The 18,583-nt window shown below is 37.3% G+C and overlaps 1 protein-coding gene across 2 annotated transcripts in view; it reads right to left on the bottom strand.

The window, feature by feature from the left end:
* Positions 1-18,583, bottom strand: part of LOC107085353 (high affinity cAMP-specific and IBMX-insensitive 3',5'-cyclic phosphodiesterase 8A-like) — a 72,010-nt gene that overhangs the window by 5,947 nt on the left and 47,480 nt on the right. For both annotated transcript variants that reach the window (XM_015375632.1, XM_015375631.1), the window contains 16 exons: positions 18,101-18,291; positions 16,579-16,635; positions 16,329-16,383; positions 16,015-16,103; positions 13,221-13,299; positions 12,783-12,923; positions 12,232-12,320; positions 12,094-12,145; positions 11,962-12,004; positions 9,659-9,736; positions 9,423-9,493; positions 7,922-8,086; positions 4,958-5,006; positions 4,696-4,831; positions 4,399-4,597; positions 1,945-2,162 (listed from right to left, as the gene is read on the bottom strand). In XM_015375632.1, the coding sequence (XP_015231118.1) occupies positions 1,945-2,162; positions 4,399-4,597; positions 4,696-4,831; positions 4,958-5,006; positions 7,922-8,086; positions 9,423-9,493; positions 9,659-9,736; positions 11,962-12,004; positions 12,094-12,145; positions 12,232-12,320; positions 12,783-12,923; positions 13,221-13,299; positions 16,015-16,103; positions 16,329-16,383; positions 16,579-16,635; positions 18,101-18,291 (1,712 nt within the window). The remainder of the gene's footprint in view (positions 1-1,944; positions 2,163-4,398; positions 4,598-4,695; positions 4,832-4,957; positions 5,007-7,921; positions 8,087-9,422; positions 9,494-9,658; positions 9,737-11,961; positions 12,005-12,093; positions 12,146-12,231; positions 12,321-12,782; positions 12,924-13,220; positions 13,300-16,014; positions 16,104-16,328; positions 16,384-16,578; positions 16,636-18,100; positions 18,292-18,583) is intronic.

Below are 18,583 nucleotides of genomic sequence, written 5' to 3' on the forward strand. Positions count from 1 at the left end.
ACCCCTATTTCATCATTCTGCTTCATTCTATCTCTATTCTCCCACTCTGCAGAACCTGTTCAATCTCCAACATTATGCTCTCTCTGCTTTTTCTCATAGTAGCTTCACCTCATCTGTTTCTTTTTGTCTGTGACACCATCCTGGAGAGAAATATCAGCTCTGTGCTGCCATCAACACCTTTGTTTATAGATGTTGGAGATCAGCCTGTTTTTCAGTGTAGTCTTGTTTCTCTGCAGATGGACCCGCTCACACTGAGCCTGGTTCTGCTGGAGGTTTCTTCCTGTTAAAAGGGAGTTTTTCCTCTCCCCTGTCGCTACAAGCATGCTTAGTGTGAGGGATTGTATTTGAGTCAATGAGTCGGTGCAATCAACTGATTTTCCTTAGATAGAAAACTTTGAATCAATCTGACTGTATGATCTGGTTGAACTGTAAAATGTCTTGAGATGACATGTGTTGTGAATTGGCGCTATATAAATAAACTCAATTGAATTGTTAAGATGTATAAAATTCATCTCAACATCAACAAAATAATGTCACAGGAAAAATGTGTGTTGCAGTTTTGGAGATTTCCCATTCTCCTTATTGTATATGAAGGCAGAAAAGATTTAGATGCATCCAGATTCCTAATTCACATTTCCAGTTCTGTTGAACTTTTTTGTTTTAATTCTTGCCCTAGCTATAGACATGAGCATCTGAACAAAACAGCAAGTAAAGCAACTGCTTCCCTGTTTTTAAAAGATGAAAAAAAAGAAGGGAGGGAAACAACCGTGCAATGAGCAGCACCCAACGCGCAGGTGTCTTTGCAAAGTCCACAAACTAACAATGATCTCATCTACATAATTAAGAGACAAGAAAAATTTTCTGTGTCTAAATCCTAAAAGAAAGTCACAATTGATTAAACTTAGTGGAACATGTTGAAGCTTCTCTCAAGGAAAGATGTCTGTTGCTTAGAGCAGTAACAGAACATCCATTATGAAATCACAACAGCATAATTTTGTGAATTCAGTAAAACAGAGCATTTTACTGAGCATTTTATTTCTTTTTAAGTTATGTTGTTAAATAAGAAAAATAGAGAGTTTTTATTTAATTTTGTAAAAATTATCTAGTTAATTCAGAAAAACTGACTAATTACTTTTTTTTATTGTCTAGTTGAATGCAAGACGCTTCCACAGGTGCCTCTTTGAAATAAATTATAAAGTTTAAGCAAGCAGATTTTCTTCTTGCATCTACTAACAAATTTAGATTACCAAACAACTGTAATACATGCTTGGATGTCCTCCTTTCTTTCCCATTTTGAAGAGTGATCCAGAGACACTGACCTCTGTGCCAGGTTATATTTACAGCCCAGGGAAACAAGAAGTTAATTCAACAATCTGATCAATCGTAAACAGAAGTAAACAACTGCGATTTTAATTGAAAGTTTCATTTGTATGCCTTTTAAAGAAATTATGGGAAATGCAAATGAAAATTGTACTATATAAATAAAAAAAAACTTAATGTACAAAACTTTCCTTTTTGTGTTGAAATTCAGGGTAATCTATATTTTATAGCATTATGCGTCTTTACAGTGAGATGTGCCTAAGAGTTCCAAGTACTTCCAATTTACTCTTACCTCCTGTATAGGTAAGAAACATTTAAACATTTCAAAATTTTGTTTTAATATTGTTAAAACAGTGCAGCAGGTGTATATGCAATAGAGGCCTTGCTGTGTACACACCAGAGAAAAACATACCTTATTTAGAGCTTTATTTGAAAAAAACAAAATGCCTATAAAATGACTCTTTAAAGGTTTGGTGTTATTAGGTCGTACATCCTTATATTTTCCTGAAAAGGTATATACTATAGATCAACTCAATCAACTTTATAGATTAAAATTAGTATAGTAAATCTGTTCATATTTTATTGTGACAAGCTGTAATGTCTAATCTAATAAGATCTCCTTACCTTTCCATGTGCTTGAAAATGTTGCACTTATCATCTCTCGTTGTGAGCTGGAAGGCCAGGGCAGCATGGTGGCTCTCTAGCACAGCTGTGTCATTGTAGAGGATGGCCAGCTCACTTCCTGCATTGCACAGGAAACTGTTTGTCCGGCCCGGATGGTCCACATCGTGCACAGTGGCAGCAATCAGAGCAGCTACTTCGTCAATGGGATCCAAACTTTGCTGTCATGATAAACAAAACAACAAAAAAGTATTTAAGAACAAGCATAAAGAAAACTTCATTATCTTTGTAACTAAAGGTGGCAGATCTGACTAAGTAGATAAACAAAAGCCTTGGATGGTATTACTCTAAAACAAAGAATTCGTTTTATTCATTTAATGTGTCCTTTGGGTCCTTTTGAACGCAAAGTAAAAAGAAACAACAACCAAACTGTATTTAACTTCTTAAAACAGGCTATCTGTAAAAATAAAGTGACCTTTTACATAAAATGTTGACCTATAGAAATCCTGGGACTCATTAACCTTGTGTGATGTAACTTTACAGTTCACTGGCTAAAGCCCTAAAAGATCACTGGGCCGAGATCAGAAATAGACGCTGTGGTAATCGGCTTAGCAGGTCCAAACCGTCAACACATTACTGAACCACTGACACACTTGGGCAAAACGCTGACTTTCTAGGATCAAGTTGAATTAGATGGACTATTGACACAAAAGGCTATTTGTCTACTGTTTTGACAAAAGACAATGCTAATAATTGGTAGCATTTAGGTATAAACTACACTAAATTTTAACAATGACAACATACACCTTTATTGCCCTTTAATTTACATTACAAGCTCAAATGTCAGTCTAGGATTTTTCACAAGAAAGATTTTTTCTTTTTTTCCCATCTTTTCACATTTAGAGTTGTAAATATCTGTCTGGAACAGCTTCCCTTTAGCAGGGATACATTTCCTGTCCCTGATGAAGAAAGCCTCCCTATACCATGATGCTCCCACTGCCATGTGCGACATCAGGGATACTGTGTTGAGTGCGATGAGTGCGATGAGTGCGATGAGCAGAGTTAGTATTGCACCACATGACGGTTAAAAGGTTCACTTTAGCTCCCATTTGTGAAGAACACCTTCGTCCAATTTGTTGTGTCCACTGTGTAGCTTGCTGCAAACTTTAAAAGGGAATATTATGCCTTTTTTTTTTTTTTTAGAAAATAGCCTTCTTCTTGGTGCTTTTCCATTAGTAGCTCATGTGGGGTGGCAAACCAATGGATCTCAGTCCCCCTACTGCCCCTACAGCGCTGCAATAGGCTGCTTGGCATCCTCAGTGATGACCGTTTTTCTTGCCTGGCCTGTTAGGGAGACGGTCATTTCTTTGTAAGTTTGAAGATGTAAAAATAGATTGAACAGAATCAGTTTAAGCATCCAAAGATCGGCCCTGTGCATGCACAATTCCCTCACTGTTTCCATGCAGGGGGTGGGCCTAATATGAGATGGTGTTTTGCCACTTGTTCGAGCTCAGCCCGGCTGGTCCAGCGAGAAGTAACCTTGCCAAGGACAGGATGGGGCCCCAGTTTTTCTAAATCAGGAGAAATGTCTTGTGCGTTTTGGTAGAGGCCTTCCCCAAGACTGGAGGTACTCTGTGTCTCAGCTGACCTTTGCCCAGAGGGGTTGGAGGCGGCTTCAAGGAAGACGGAAATCTGGACTTCTCTGCCGACACCGGCTCCAGATAACCAGAGGAAAAGTACCAGTGTTAAACAGAGCCCTGCGAAAATGGTGTTTAATAATCTATTCCTGCTTAAAATTTCTCTGTTCTTTGGTCTCCAAGGTGCTTTTTTTAGTGATGTTCCCTAAACAAACCTCCAAGTTCCTGCGGTTTATACTAAGAACAACACACTACTACTGTATGTGTTGTTCTTAATGTTTATTGTTCTGTTAAACCAGAGAGAAAAAGGTTTGAAGTTTGGGTTGGAAGATGACCAATGCTTATTTTGTGATTTACTCTTTCTTAAAGGTTCTAAACACACACGGCCAGTGTGTTTTATTTCGAAGAAGCCAGACGTAAACTAAACAGTATATCATGTGGACAAATAGGTTTGGAAAAAAACGGTGGTTTGAGGCCAGAAGGACCATGACCACTGTGTGAACATTTACTTAGCTTCCTAATTCCCTGCATATCAGCATGTTTATATTAAAGTAGTTTTTTTAATTTCCATTGATGCCTTTACAGAAATAAGACGGAAGTGCCAGTAACAAAGTGCATAAATTTGAACTAAGGAAGCAATCAAAGTGTATTTAAACAGTGAAAAAAATTCCATAAAGACTTAATAGCTTAAGAAAACTTATGATAAAGTAATTTTTTAGAATTGAAATAGAGCTGAAATGAAGAAATGAAAGATGACAAAATATTTTGCATTTCCCTGCAAGAATATGAAAATAAAAACGAGTATCCTCCCTTATTTTACCTTGACCCTCTCCTTGCAGAGAAAATAGGCAGTTGCATGCAAGACATCAGCAGCATGGGTAGAGTTGTGGTAGGAGTTGCTGGAGTGGTAGTTGGCCTCAATGACTTGCAGCCAGGAGCGCAAAGTAGCTTCAGGGCAGTTTAAAAACTCGCACACCCCAAAGCGGGAGAAAATCTTCAGACCTAAAAAGGTCAAAGGCCTGCAGGAGGGTTTAGAGAGGGAGATCAATGCCGTTAATGCAATTTCTTTTCCATAAAGATAACATGCCTGCAATCCTTCAAGATTGGGAAGCCTCACCTTTTCATGGTTGCAGCCTCCAGGTTAAAGATGTCAAAATCCCATGATGCTTCGGTTTCCATGGTCTGAGCAATCCGAGGGGGGATGTCGTTTAACGACAGGGGAGTTGCCAGGTGACTCGGCAGATGGTGGGGCTCTGTGAGCAAAATAAAAACAGGAGAAAAGTAAAAAAAAAAAAATGTTTAGACTCATAACAAATAGAGCTGAGGGAAAGACAAGCCAGTAAAGTTTTGGTTGTGGTTAACTTTCTGTGTGAACTTACGCTTTGTGGCGAGGATGTACTCATTTCCTGACAACCTCCGTAAACCGTCCTGTTCAGATGAGAGATGAGAAGGGACGTTTCAAATAGCCTTTCTGTAAACCTCACAGTAGAAATTTACCTCAGATGTAAAAACATCAGCCTATATTCTGTAAGGGTTTCTCCAAAAAACAGACTAAGACATTAAGGAGAGCTTTAACAGATTTTATCCAGAGTCCTTTCAAAGATACAGTTATCAGGATTACAAGCTGTGACAGGCGTGTCACTAATGACAGCAATATTATTTTATGTCCATATGTGAACCAATATATAGGAAAGTTATTTGATTTAGCCCTTTGTCTTTCTTTGGGTATTAGTGGATGACGTTTGAGCAAATGGGGCTTATCAGAGGGCAAACAGAGCCTCGCCCTAATTATCAACCATCCAGAGAGAAGTCAAAAGATCCGGCTCTCTAAGTACTAATTCATACCAGCTGTGCAACAGCCTGCTTCTTAAGAATTTGAAGACATTAACAGCAATGATAGCAACTTTCCTACTTCCTTTTGAGACATGTAAAAAAGGCAAAACAAATAACATAAAAAAGAACGGTTTACATTTTTTTTATATTTCTTCTTGGGCCTTTATAAAGATTTGAATTCCATTTGTTTGCACTTAAAAAACAGAATTGTCTCCCAAATGTACGTTCTTGGGCAAACCTCAAAAAAAGCCATTTGTGACGACCGCAAAATAAATCAATGCCTCAATCTGCATTTCATGTTCTTAAACCTGCAGATGTCAGCGCTTTCTTTGTACCTTCTGTTAGCTGATCAGGCCTCTTGTGTATAAAAGCAAAGAAAACATGTGGCACACTGTTTAACACAAAACTCAGGGTGTTTAAAAAGAAACTGCATGAAAGTGTGCAGCAACCAATGCAAAAGTTTGACCTGTTGTAAGAAATTGTGGCAACCATGCAAAGTTTTTAAATCTGCAATCTAAAAACTACAGTTTTACAAACTTAATTTTTTTTAATATAGGGCGCTGATTGATAAAATTTATTCGTCATCCAAAGATGTCTCCACCACAGTAACATCTTTGTGTTCCCCATATGTGCAGAAAAAATCCCTGAAAATTTGCTTAAATTGACATCTAATCATACTTTAAATCGAGAAGCCGATTTCTAAATGAACTCAGAGCTTTAACTGCACTTATGTTGCTATTATGTTTGATTTTTAAGTGTCACATCTGCTTTTATAAATGGAAAGCATTTTCATTGTAGAGCTGTGCTCGTATTTATGATGCACAAAAGTGTCTCACAAGTGGCATGTTGGCTTTACAGCTACTATAATACAATAATTATAGCCATTCTAATTAACATGGAAACAGACTTCAAGTAGGCTCCCTGCAAAAAAGCTGACTTCTATGTATCTTTATCTATTTATCTTATTAATTTACTGTAGTCCTTTTTCACTAGCGTGGCGACGACATTCCTAACAGAAATATGGGGGTCATATTCACATATTAATAATTATTTTTTAAACACTACAATTATTAGCATTAAGCAATAACTGAGCAGCTATTGATGGCGACTTTTGGACTTCAAACATTGAGAAAAAAAAAAAAAAAAAGGGAGCCGAAAGTCTTAAGCACAATATAAAGAATTTTAAGTGAGTCGCTGATGTCATTCAGTAAGTAGTCAGTTGGCTGTAACAAATGTCCTTGAGGTGTGTTGACAAAGTCTCGCTGTCAGCCTGACAGCATCGTTGCCATGGTTATTTTGACATGTGTTGGGTGCCTTCTGGCTATTTATACGACTATACAGATTAATTTGTAGGTGGGCACAGGGCGTTCTAAACAGTTCCTCCAGCTGGGTTTGATTTTCTCTGCATACTGGGATGTATAGGGAAAGGTGTGCAAGACTACGTACAGTTTTATACATCTGTCCTTTTGTTTTTTTTCCTCACGTTTTAGGATTCCCCCCTACTGCCAACTTCTGCCAAAATTGATTCAGTGAAAAAGATACAAAATAAATAAATGAAAAATATAGATATAACTCAATATAAATGAGGTTGATTTGTTATAACGTTCAAGTCAGTTTTTCACCCTGCAAAGGAAAGTTTGGCTCTCACTTGCTCATGGTGCACAGCACAGGTTATATTATATACTGGGTGTTAGTGAGTGCATGGGTGTGTGTCACAATGGGAAGTGTTTACTTCACAAGTGCAAAAGGAAGAGGAGACGGGATCATCTTTGACCCATGCATTGTCTCGTGGTGGTGTTGCCTCAGTCCTATTTTAGGACCGTTTCTCCCCCAAAAAAAAGAACAGAGAGAGAGAGAGAAATAGCTCCCCTTTTTAATCTTCACCTCATTGATGAGACCTGTCCCGATAAAACCTTCTGAGCTCAGACAAACTGCCCAGCGTTCCCTGGTTTTTATCACTCATACAGAATGAATCTTTCCAGGGATGAACCATCACCTCGCTGCCTTCTTCATGTAGAAGTAAAGTTGGGCTTTTTCATCGGGTCCAAAGAACAGGATGTTTCCGAGCTTGTGGAGTGGAGAGGAAAACGAGTGTGACTGGGTGTATGTGTGCAGAGACATAGAGAGAGAGAAAGGGTAGGGTGGGCTTTCCTCTCCAGCCTACAGGAGCACAAAGGACAATCTAACACTTCCTCTGGATTTGTTGCCAAGACTGCCAACTTGGCACTACTTCTATTCTTCAGCATTAATGTCTGTTAATCTTTCTTCATCTCTTCCTCTCTGGAAATAAAAAAAACTATCCACGCACTCTGAACTCGTGTTGTTTTATTAATCCAATCAAAGATGTTAGAGTAGACATTGCTGCAAAGCAAATGGATTCAATTTGTATACAATAGCAAAAAAGATGTTGTTTGAGTGTTGCAGTCATCTTTAGACCTTCAAAGTAAATGAAAAAATGGGTTCTCCACCTACTGAGGATGACTTTGCCCCAGTATTTATTTACCACTTACCGTCATCAACCCTCCAACAAGGTCGTTGGTGTGGGGATCTTCATCCTTGGTGCCCAGCTGTGGGGAATACAGCTCTGTAGTCCTCAGGATTTCCAGTACTCGATCCAAGGCCTCTGCCACAGGCATAGGACTGCTTTCCTGTGCTTGGTTTATGATGTTTATGACCTAGTTAATAAAAAAAAAAACTTATTACTGTAATAGTGCAAGGAAAATTAAAATAAAATGAAAAAATAAAAAGGTTTGAATATGCTGTATGGTCTGTAGTAAAGACTGCAAAATAAAAAGTCTGATAACAGACTTAATCATCACCACTATACAGTATATGGGTCATTTAAAACCTTTGGACACAAACGGCATGTTTCTGCCCTTACAGGCAGAAAAAAAAGGTCATAAAGACTAGCTGAACAGCCAAAAGAAACACCCTGTAGGAAGCACAACAGACCATCTTTCATCGATAACTTTTTTGCTATTTGTTGTCTTTTCATGGAGCTTTTTATGTCTCAGTCTTTTTATGGAGCTATGCAAAACATTTTGGGACATCCCGGTGAATCATCAGGGCCGTCACTCCTAACCAGTGGGGCAGAATCAAACGGTTTTCTCTTTCGTTTTCCAGCTCCACCTATCCTCCCATCAGTTTTTGTCCAACTTTGCTGTGGAAAAAGATCTCCACAGAACCCAATGTGTCGCCGTGGAGACTTCCACCTCAGAATTATGCTCTAGCTTTTGCTGTTCAATCAAAATTTCCTTAAGAAATAGATTTAAGTTTGGTCTTTTAACGTGATTGGTGAAATTTAGTCAGACTCTTGTACCTTAATAAATATTATAAAAATAAAGTTTTAAGAAAAGCACAGTGCATTTTTTTCATAAAAAAGCTTAGAGTTCAATTTCCACTAATTAAAGAAGCATTATTTAAAATCAGAGTTCTCTTATGTGCAAAAATGATAAGCTTTCCTTAGCATTTAAAACAAACCTAAAAAGTGATGAAGGCTCCAGCAATAAGCACCAGTAGCAAGGTCAGCAATGCATGTACAAGAACACAAGTTTGAACTAATTTGCTTACGCACATCTCCACACACAGGCAGCGGTTGTATCACTGCTTTATTCTCCAGAGGACGATGCCTACAGGGACTGACTGCACAGTCAAATGATACAGCAGAAGTACAGCAGTGTGTCATATGACCCCTCCCTAGGGACTTTCACTTTTTCCGACCATCCTCGCTTCACCAACCGCCTAAAAAGCGGGTCATTCTGGTCCGACATGCTCTCCTCGCCTTGTGCATGAAATGTGGCGTTTTATCAGCCCATCTCCAATTGAAATGGTGGGTGTTTGTGTTTGTGTGTGACTTCTACACTCAATTTAGGTAGCGATACAAGAAGCGCTCATGAGGTTTGTAGCACTTTTAGAGCACAAGTGGTTAGTGGTTAGAGTCTAACCATGGGTACTAAGTGATAATCATATGATGGATGCTGTGCGGGAGGAAGGGGCCTGGTATGAACCCACCTTAGTGATGGGAGCCTCTATGGTCATGGAGTGAATTCGGGCCATCGAGGAGTGTCTTCTCTGCGAGCTCCCTGTTAGGATCGAAGAGAGAAATCTTAGGGAGCCATTTTAAAGCCCCGCTCTAATTAATGTGTGCATGTATCCAAACAACACATAACACAAACAAACACCGGGGAAGGTTTCATAAGCTGACAAGAAGCAGAGTGTTTCCATCATCTATGTCCCTTCACTCTCACCATCGCTCCCTCGAGACGTGATGGATTTGACATCCAGAGAGCCTTTCCTTCGGTCTTTGTGCTTACTGGATTGTATATCTGGAGGAGGGAAAACGCTTTTTTTATTATTCACATTTACATATATAATCAATGTCTTTGACTGCATATCATTAAGTCTGCATATATTTGCAAGACTAAGCAGTTTTTTTGGTTGTGTTGCCACATTTTAAGTCGTGTTTGGTAAAAGCTGCAAAAATTAAAAAACGAAAGAATTTTTACTTTTTAACTATAATATTAGTTTCAAAATTGAAAGCTTGGATTAGTTTATGGCAAATTATCAAATTCTGTATATATATATATATATATATATATATATATATATATATATATATATATATATATATATATATATATATATATAGATAGACATACGTCTCACTACAAAGTGCATTTATTATTGTGGTTATCTTTCATTATTCAACAAATGTGACATCTTTAAAATAATAATTACGCTTCTTTGTTTAAGAAAAGAATCGGTTTAAGCAACAGAACTTTAAAAAAAGCTCTTTAGGTATAGTTTTGCATTAAAATTATAGAAATATCCTCAACAGGGGGTACAGCTATTAATGGGAGAATTAAACCACATGTTATTTTTATTTTATTCATAAAATCACCATTTATTCCTGTAAAATTATGCAAATGACACATTTGCTCAACACGTTTTACTTTGTTGAAAATCCGATTAAAGTCTTAGGCAAATTTTAAAGCCTAAACAACTTCCATGACCCAGGGAAATTAAAACAAGCGAGCAAGTCTGTGATGATTTACTGAAATAAAGAAAATGACCAGAGGAAAGTCACACCTTAAAAACTGCATTCATTTTAATGCTGTTTACACTTATTTACAGTGGGAGAGAATAAATATAGAGAGTGCTATTCAGCACCTGTGAAATTAAGATAACATTAAAAAAATATTATGTTTTCATACATGGAATGGAGTTTGTACTTTTGTGTTTTGGTTATATTTTGTTTTAACCAGCCAGTTCTGGTGCAATGGAGTTTTACTGTCCAGGTTTTTTTACAGACAGTAAAAATATTTTTTTCTTTCTTGTGAGCATTGAGACAGTCCTTTTCTGGAGATCCTGTAGATTTTAATTATCATTTGTTTATTACTTGAATCCCCATTAGTTGTCCTTGACTTGTCGACTACTCTTCCTTCTGTCCCTTTTACAAACCATTTATATAAAACAATTAAAATACATTTGCATGTCTAAAATAAAAAGAATTACAAGGAAATAAAAGATTAATTAATAGCACAGCACTGATTAAAAAAAAGTGTGGTTTGGGATCTCTAAATGGAAACAGACACAACTAAATTATAAGCAGGAAACTTGAATAATTTGAAAAAAATCAAGAAAAAACAAAAACAATGAACTAAAAGTAATCCATGCTGAAAGCAATAGATAAGAAGGTTTTAGTAAGGTAATTAAAGCCTAATCCACCTTCACCGCCTCTGATCAGAAGCCACAAGGTGAAAAGGCGCTGCAGAGGGAACGCACTGAGATGTACTGCACAAGAACATCATGTGAAGCTTCAGAAACAAACAGAAGAGAGCCAGTGACGCAAACCAAATACAGATACAATCCCTGTTTATTGTTGGCTTGTCAGACGTCTAGCTGCGGCGTTCTGAAATCAGTCACAGCTGCAGCTTCTTTTTCCAGTTGGTACCAGAAAACAGCAAGGAACAATGACCCGCTTAGACAGCACCAAAGAACATCTTCCAAGGTTCAATAAATGAAAATTCACGCCCTTCTTAGATTATTTCTTAGGAAGTTGTAGTTGAATTCGCCATGGCCTGATATTTCTATTGCTTTAGGCAACATGCCAATGATTCTCTTTTCATTTGATTTCACAATTATTCCCACTATCTTTCATTTTGAAATTGAATACGTACCAAACAAATGGTCCTGGGAATCAATGGGCCAAATTTAACAAAGAAATGATGGCGTGGTTTTATAGATCTGCACTTTTACAGAGATTTTAATTTCCTCCTTTTTTCTTAATTCATGATTCACAATTCCAGCATAAATAATGACATTTTTAAATATATGAATTAATTACACATTGATGTAAAAAATAAGAATGTATTACTAATAAATAATTAAAGTTTATTTATTCAATCTATTATCTCTAATATATTGCTGCACTCAATGTCCAGTGGCAGTAACAATATGCAGGAAACAGATATACTAATTAGCTTAGGAAGCAGATGGAGGTCTTGAAAATTTTGTTGTAGGGAACAAAAAAAAAAAATGTCGATCTCACCTGTTTGCGACTCTGCCTGCACACGTTCAGTGGATTTTTCACTCTGCACAGAAAAACAGGAAAAGCACATTGACACACGCCAGAACAAACCCCCTTTCACTATTCACTATTCACCAGAACCACGGATCTCACCTTATTATTATCATTTAAAGGCCTGTTGATAGACACATAGTGTCTGATTTTTCTGCAAAGGACAAAAGCATCAACGTTACATCAGATGAAATAAAAAAGGTGCGACGAATGGAGGAATCCACTCTTCAACTCACTCACCCTCCCTGTCCGATTACAGGTGTGATTTTCACATTTTGCTGAATGTTGTCTCCATTCTTCTTTTTGGCATAATAAATCCCCTGCCACTCCTGAAAGGCAACACAACAGGACGACACATTGGTATATTTTTTTTTGCAACGTATGATTAAAAATAAAGAAAGGTAAAAGTTAAAAGCGTCCCGTTAGCGTGCCAGTGTTTGTGTAACAGGTGGTGAGATGGTGTGGGTCAGAGTATTTTCAGAGAATGGCAGCTTGCTTTAATGGATAGAGGGAGCACCACTGGAGTCCAGTGCACTTGTTTCATGTCCACCCACTCCCACCCGCAGCTTAAAAAGACCCTTCCTGCTGCTGAGCTGTCTGGGACTGACCTTCGTGCTCTGTGTAGTGAGATTACTGCACATGAAACGGAGCTGCTGGATGACCAGCGGCGCAGCACGCATGGTGCAGATATCTGAGGTGCTTGCACAAGTGATCTGATAGTGAAGCAACGTGCACCAGAGACAGCTTTCTAGAATTGTGGTAATGGGCACAGAGATATGAGGTATACATACCTTTCCTTTTAGTATACAGGAGTTTATCGTTTCAAGAAGATCAGGCTTATTCTTCTCACTTTTAGGCACTTCTATTATCTCCTTCCCTATAAGCTCGCCTTGTTGGTAGCCCATGATGGACTCATAGGCAGGATTCACATACTGTACAGGGGAGGGGGAAAAAAGTAATGAGTTTAGGCATTATAAACCAATGTCGCTTCATTAACAGAGGGAATAAAAACATTTTCAGCTCATTCGATTAAAACTCTGTGGAAACACAGGCTGCAGTGTTTTGAGAGCATTTAAATGTCAGAATCCACTACTACTGCTGACAGAGATCTGAGATCACAAGACATGAACAGGAGCTATAAAAAGGAACAGAGCAGAACAGAGGGAGAGAAGGAAAGACAAGCTTGGTTGGTGGGGAAAAATTATAAAAAGAAAAGTAAAACCTCCCACCTGAATAACTTGATCTTCAGAAGTGATCTCTATGGCGTCTTGGCTTTGTTCCAGAGCTGTGAATATGGCATTGCTAGCCCTAGTAGGCAGAAAAAAAAACCAAACAGCAGCACACATTAACATTTGATAATTTTTTAAAAAGACACAAAGTAGATTTATGTATAAATGTATTTTAAATTCAACTGCTGGATCACACAGGCAAAAGTTTTGTTTTCCTTTGTGCAGATGTCTTTTAATGTCAGAAGGTTTCTGTGCTGTCAGAAGGTTTCTGTGCTATCACTCTAATCTTCAGCAACATATCCATTAGATTCTCCATCAGATTCAAGTCAGAGCTCTAAGCTTGGCCACTGCAAACAAAAATCTTATTTGTAGCCAGAAGAAATATGTTGGTAAAAATCAAAACCTTATTTCCACCCAGGGGTAGGAATTATTTTGGCTCAATTTAAACTTCTTGAGTTAAAATATAAATTCTTACTGATCTTTCTATTATAGTAACTGTTCCAAAGCTGCATGTCATTTTAAAAAAAATACATAGTCTTCAAAAAGATGCTTTCAACAATATTTGCTTGGTTATCTAGGGAGATAGGTTGAAAAATGAGTTTCATTCATAGTTCTTTAGGCTTTTTGCTGCATGATATAGAAAAAAAAGAAGAGAAAAATGTTGCTGTATCAAGGAAGAGCTTTTTTTTATCGTGGTGATGCTGTTTTCTAGTTAGCTTACTCTTTACTCTAATTCAAGGAACATTTATAAAGCAGTATTCTAGTGGCCCAAGTGATTACTTACATAAAACACAAAGCAATGATGACACAGAGTTAGCAGCCTGTAGCTGTAGTGAAAATAGCATCCAAAAATGATAACGGTAAATTAATTCAAAGGTTTAGTCCGGCTCAGGAGGTTCAACTGGTAACACCGAGGCTGTTCGAACTAAAAAGCCAACAGGGTAGGATATGTTTGAGAATCTCAGCCATTCATTAAAGCTGCTCAAAAACACAAAAAAAGGACATAAACAGTTAAACATTTTATACGTTTGCCTATTTATCTGTATTTTTTATTGTCCATTAATATAAAAACACCCTCAACTAGTATTTGCATATTTTGCCTTTCTTTATTTTTCTTTTTTTTTAAAATCCGTTTTCACATTGGATTTTGTAAGTATACATTTATAAAAAATAAAAAAAGGAAGTTTTGAATCTCCTGATAGTTAAAGTTTATTAGGTGTGATGTAAAAATGGCTTTATAATATTACTTTAGTGATAGTTTCAAGGTGTTGCTTTATTGTATATCTCGTACCATGTCTTTCGGTTGTGCTGTTCTTTTTTCATCTCTTTACAGGTGATGAAGCAGACTGAAAAAGTTTTTTCATTGTCTCCTTTCTATCTCTTCTTTCTTTCATCTTTTCTCTTTTTTTTTCTTTTTTCCCCCCTTTCTTCTTCTGTTTTTCTCCTCTATTTACATTGCAGTGTCCATGTAAACTGTAAAACTCCCTGCATAATTATAATAAAGCAATTTATATGCATGAAACAAGTGGAGCAATATGGCAATTGCCATACTGCTACACTTGTGAAAGTAAAATCTGTTGGGCTCTTTTTGGAATCAAGACAATTGTTCTTATTGCCACATTGCCAGACAGGACACTGTTAAAAAAAAATGGCTTCTTTACTTTTGTTGGGTTGTACAGCTGTAGCTTAATATAGTTAAACCTGGAACCTCTTTGAGGCAATGGCAAAAACTATGGATAAAAACGGACATAGTGGACAAAGAGTGCAGAGTTGAAGCTTACTGTATCTCTCTGACACAGGCTGTTCCACCTTTTGTCCCATATACATTGACTGCTGCATGATTGCTGATGGTTTGTTTACATATTATTCTGTATGCTGGCTATACAGTTTTGACCAGGTCTACTCTGCATTGGTAAACAGACATGGAAAACACCTTGAAAAACCAATATCAAGGTTTTACAACGTGTTAAAAAGTTACGAATGAAAATAATGTTTCTGGCATCCGATTCGTTACTCTAAAGCGTAAATGAAAGATGCTGTCAAAGAAGGCCAAAGCACAGGAATTTTCCACAATCATATGGAGCTTAGAGAGGAACAATAACCCCCTCCTTGTTGAAAATATTAGAACAAAAGAAAAAAAAAAATGAAATAAATTTTTTTTTTTAATCTGCAAACATTTAAATTAGATTCCTTAAATGAATATGCAATAAGAAACCGAGAACAGGTACATAATTATACCATAAATTATATATGTAAATTGAAATCCCTTGAAATTGAAATACACACATGCATGCATATATATTTATATATACCGTGTATATATATATATATATATATATATATATATATATATATATATATATATATATATATATATATATGCAAGGATATTGTGAAACTGTTGCACTTTTACCATACACTTAATATCAAACAAGTTTATTCCTGCTTATATTTAATTCAAAATGCCTGTTCTTTATTTGGTAAAACAGAGTAAAGTCTGCAGGTCTGATTTTGGATCGTTTTGTGAGATTACGACAAGTTGTATGTTCCTGAGGTCACATCTAATAAGCGACTCTTTTAGTAGTATTATGTGTGATGTTTAGCTGGAGTATAAAAGGAGCACCTTTTCAACTGCACACATTTTTTTCTTGGTGTGTTCAAGGTGAAATGTAAGGAGGGGTGTGTGTGGCTATTGAGGTATAGACAGAAATTTACCAATTTGTGAATTAAACAAGAACTTCACCACTGACATGTGTTTTAACTACCATGTAGAAAAGCTGCAGGCTCGACTTACCTCAGTTTGAACTGTGCCCGCACCTCTCCATGCTCCAGCTGTAGCAGCTCATTGTAGCAGGCCATCATATTGGCATTTTCCACATACCTCTAAGGGTCAGAGCAGCACAGGTCAGTCAGAAGTGGATAAAAACCTTCAATAAGTAATGCTGATTCATGCATGTGCAAGTTAGAACATTCTCCTAGAAAAGAAAATTAATTGAAGACTTTCATCTTTCAGGGAAAAAAATAAATCATCAGCTACAAATCTAAATCTTATCAGTGGAAAACTACATTTTCAGGCAGCATAAAACACACTGTGTACTTTAAGCTTACCCTATTAAAGCCAGCATTGATCAGCGGCATCACAGCGGCTTCCTCTCTGTCTGGCCTTAGAAAAAAAAAAAAAAGAAAAGAAAGAAATGTTAGAAGCAAAGCAGCACATGATAAATGTTTGTTTATAGAATGTCAGAAGGTTTGCTACAGATGACAAGCTGCAGGCCTACACACTAAGGTGATCATTTCTCTACCCAAGCTACCTACTGTAGAAGGGACAATGCAAGAGAAGAAGAGATCAAAAGTGTACCTTTTCACAACGGCGACTATCACAGTGTTTTCTGAGGAGTTGACCGCTCTAATTGACCTGAATGTAAACAGAGAGAGCCTTTTAGTCAGTGAGCAGGTGGGTGGAAAAGCCTGTGGCATCAAATCAATGTATTTTCAGTTTTTCACGCTCCGATTCTCACAGGCAGGCAGAACCCAGAGGTGGAGCTTTATGAGCGGGCCGAGGCCTCTGAAAGAATGCAGTGTACAGGGCCACTCGTCTGCCTGTGGTTTCCCCCAGTCAGTGGTCATAAAGGCCCTTCAGTCCCCCCCCCCCCACCCCCCCAAACCGAAGCCCGAACGTATACACTGAACATATGGATCGGCCAAAATGAATAGGGTTAACATACACTCCAGGCATGGCAAATGAATGTTTTTTAAATGCATGTTTGGTTTTAGTCAAGGCTAAAGATAGACATTGGTATGGGCCCGGCAACACCACGTGTTTGTTAGTGACATAAATCCACTAGATAGAAGGCAAAGAAAGCGAGGGCGGCCAAAATGAGCCACCCGTATACCCGAACACATAATGAGAAGCAGAATCATGTGGATTGATTGTAAATACAGCCCTGCAGATGGTCCAATCAAAGTCACCTGGCTTGTGTTAGACCAAGGATTGTCCAAAAAAATGAAAAATAAAGCAAAAATAAATAATTTCCAGAATCCATTACAATATTCATGTCCTTTTTCATAAAGTTAAAAAAAATCACTATCAATGCAGCCACAACATAACCAAACTAGCATGACAGTTAGATGCTTAGGTTATCTCAAGAGGGTGAAAAAAAATAAAGAGAAGAAAAGTTATCAAACTTTTAAGGCTTAAATATTTATTCAACATGCAAATCTATTTTATTTGAGAGTGGAAGAAAATACCTTCTCCAGGTAGTCTGTTTTTGGAAAACCTGGCAATTTTAAAGTGATTGTCACAGGGGGCTTACGCCCATCTCAAGCTGTAGAGATGCCAATCAACCTAGCAGTCATGTTTTTGGAGTGTAGGTGGAAGTAGTACCTGGAGAGAACCTACAAATTCATAGGGAGAACATGCACTGCAAAAATGATCTAAAAATGAGTAAAAATGTCTTAAATTAAGCGTATTTACCCTTAATTTGAGCAGGTAAATAAGACGATTTGCCAATGGAACTAGTATTTTAACTCTTAAAATAAGATGATTTGATTATATGCACTCAAAATAAGACAATGCAATAGTTTTTTCTTATTTTAAATGTAAATTGTCTTGTTCCATTGGCAATGTGTCTCACTTAACTCCTTTATTCAAGAAAAATCCACTTATTTTAAGAAAAAAATGACTTATTGAGATTTAAAGTTTTTGCAGTGTGCAAACTTCATGCAGGAAGACCCAGGTTGGGAAGCAAACCCAGGACATTCTTGCAGCAAAGCAGCAGTTCTACAATCTTTTAATTTCAACAACTGGACTTGAATCTGACAGAGAATCTGTGGAGGGAGCTACAGATAAAAGGGAAAGGCAATGAGGCCTTTGAACCTACCGGCACAGTGCTTCAGCGTCAAAGTGTCTGGAATGTCTGTGGTCAATGATGACAAGGTCGTGATGCTTCTCTGAGAAGCATTCAAGAGCGGATTCAGGCGTCCGCGCCATGCTGCACCTGTAGTTGGCCTTCTCACACGCCCAGCAGAAGCCATTACTTTGACTGTCCTCTTTGGCAAAAACTAAAAGTACCTGCAAGACAAGAAATGACCAAGGATATGCATATTAGAAGTTAGTCTAGTTGTTGAAATACGACCACTTGCAAATCCAGACCAATAATTGGAATACTATTTAAGGCATCAAATAGACATCCATCATTTACATTTTTGTCCAGCCTTGACTTAAAAAAAAGGAAAAAGAGCAAACATTTATTCATCATGATATCAGAGGTGAGCAGTTCATTTTATATTCTAATTTTCATTTTGAAAGAATTACTGATACTCCTAAATCAGTATAAATTAAATTTAACTGAGGCATTTTTGGT

The sequence above is a fragment of the Cyprinodon variegatus genome, unplaced genomic scaffold, assembly GCF_000732505.1.
Source record: "Cyprinodon variegatus isolate N-32 unplaced genomic scaffold, C_variegatus-1.0 Scaffold122, whole genome shotgun sequence".
In the NCBI taxonomy this organism is placed as follows: domain Eukaryota; kingdom Metazoa; phylum Chordata; class Actinopteri; order Cyprinodontiformes; family Cyprinodontidae; genus Cyprinodon; species Cyprinodon variegatus.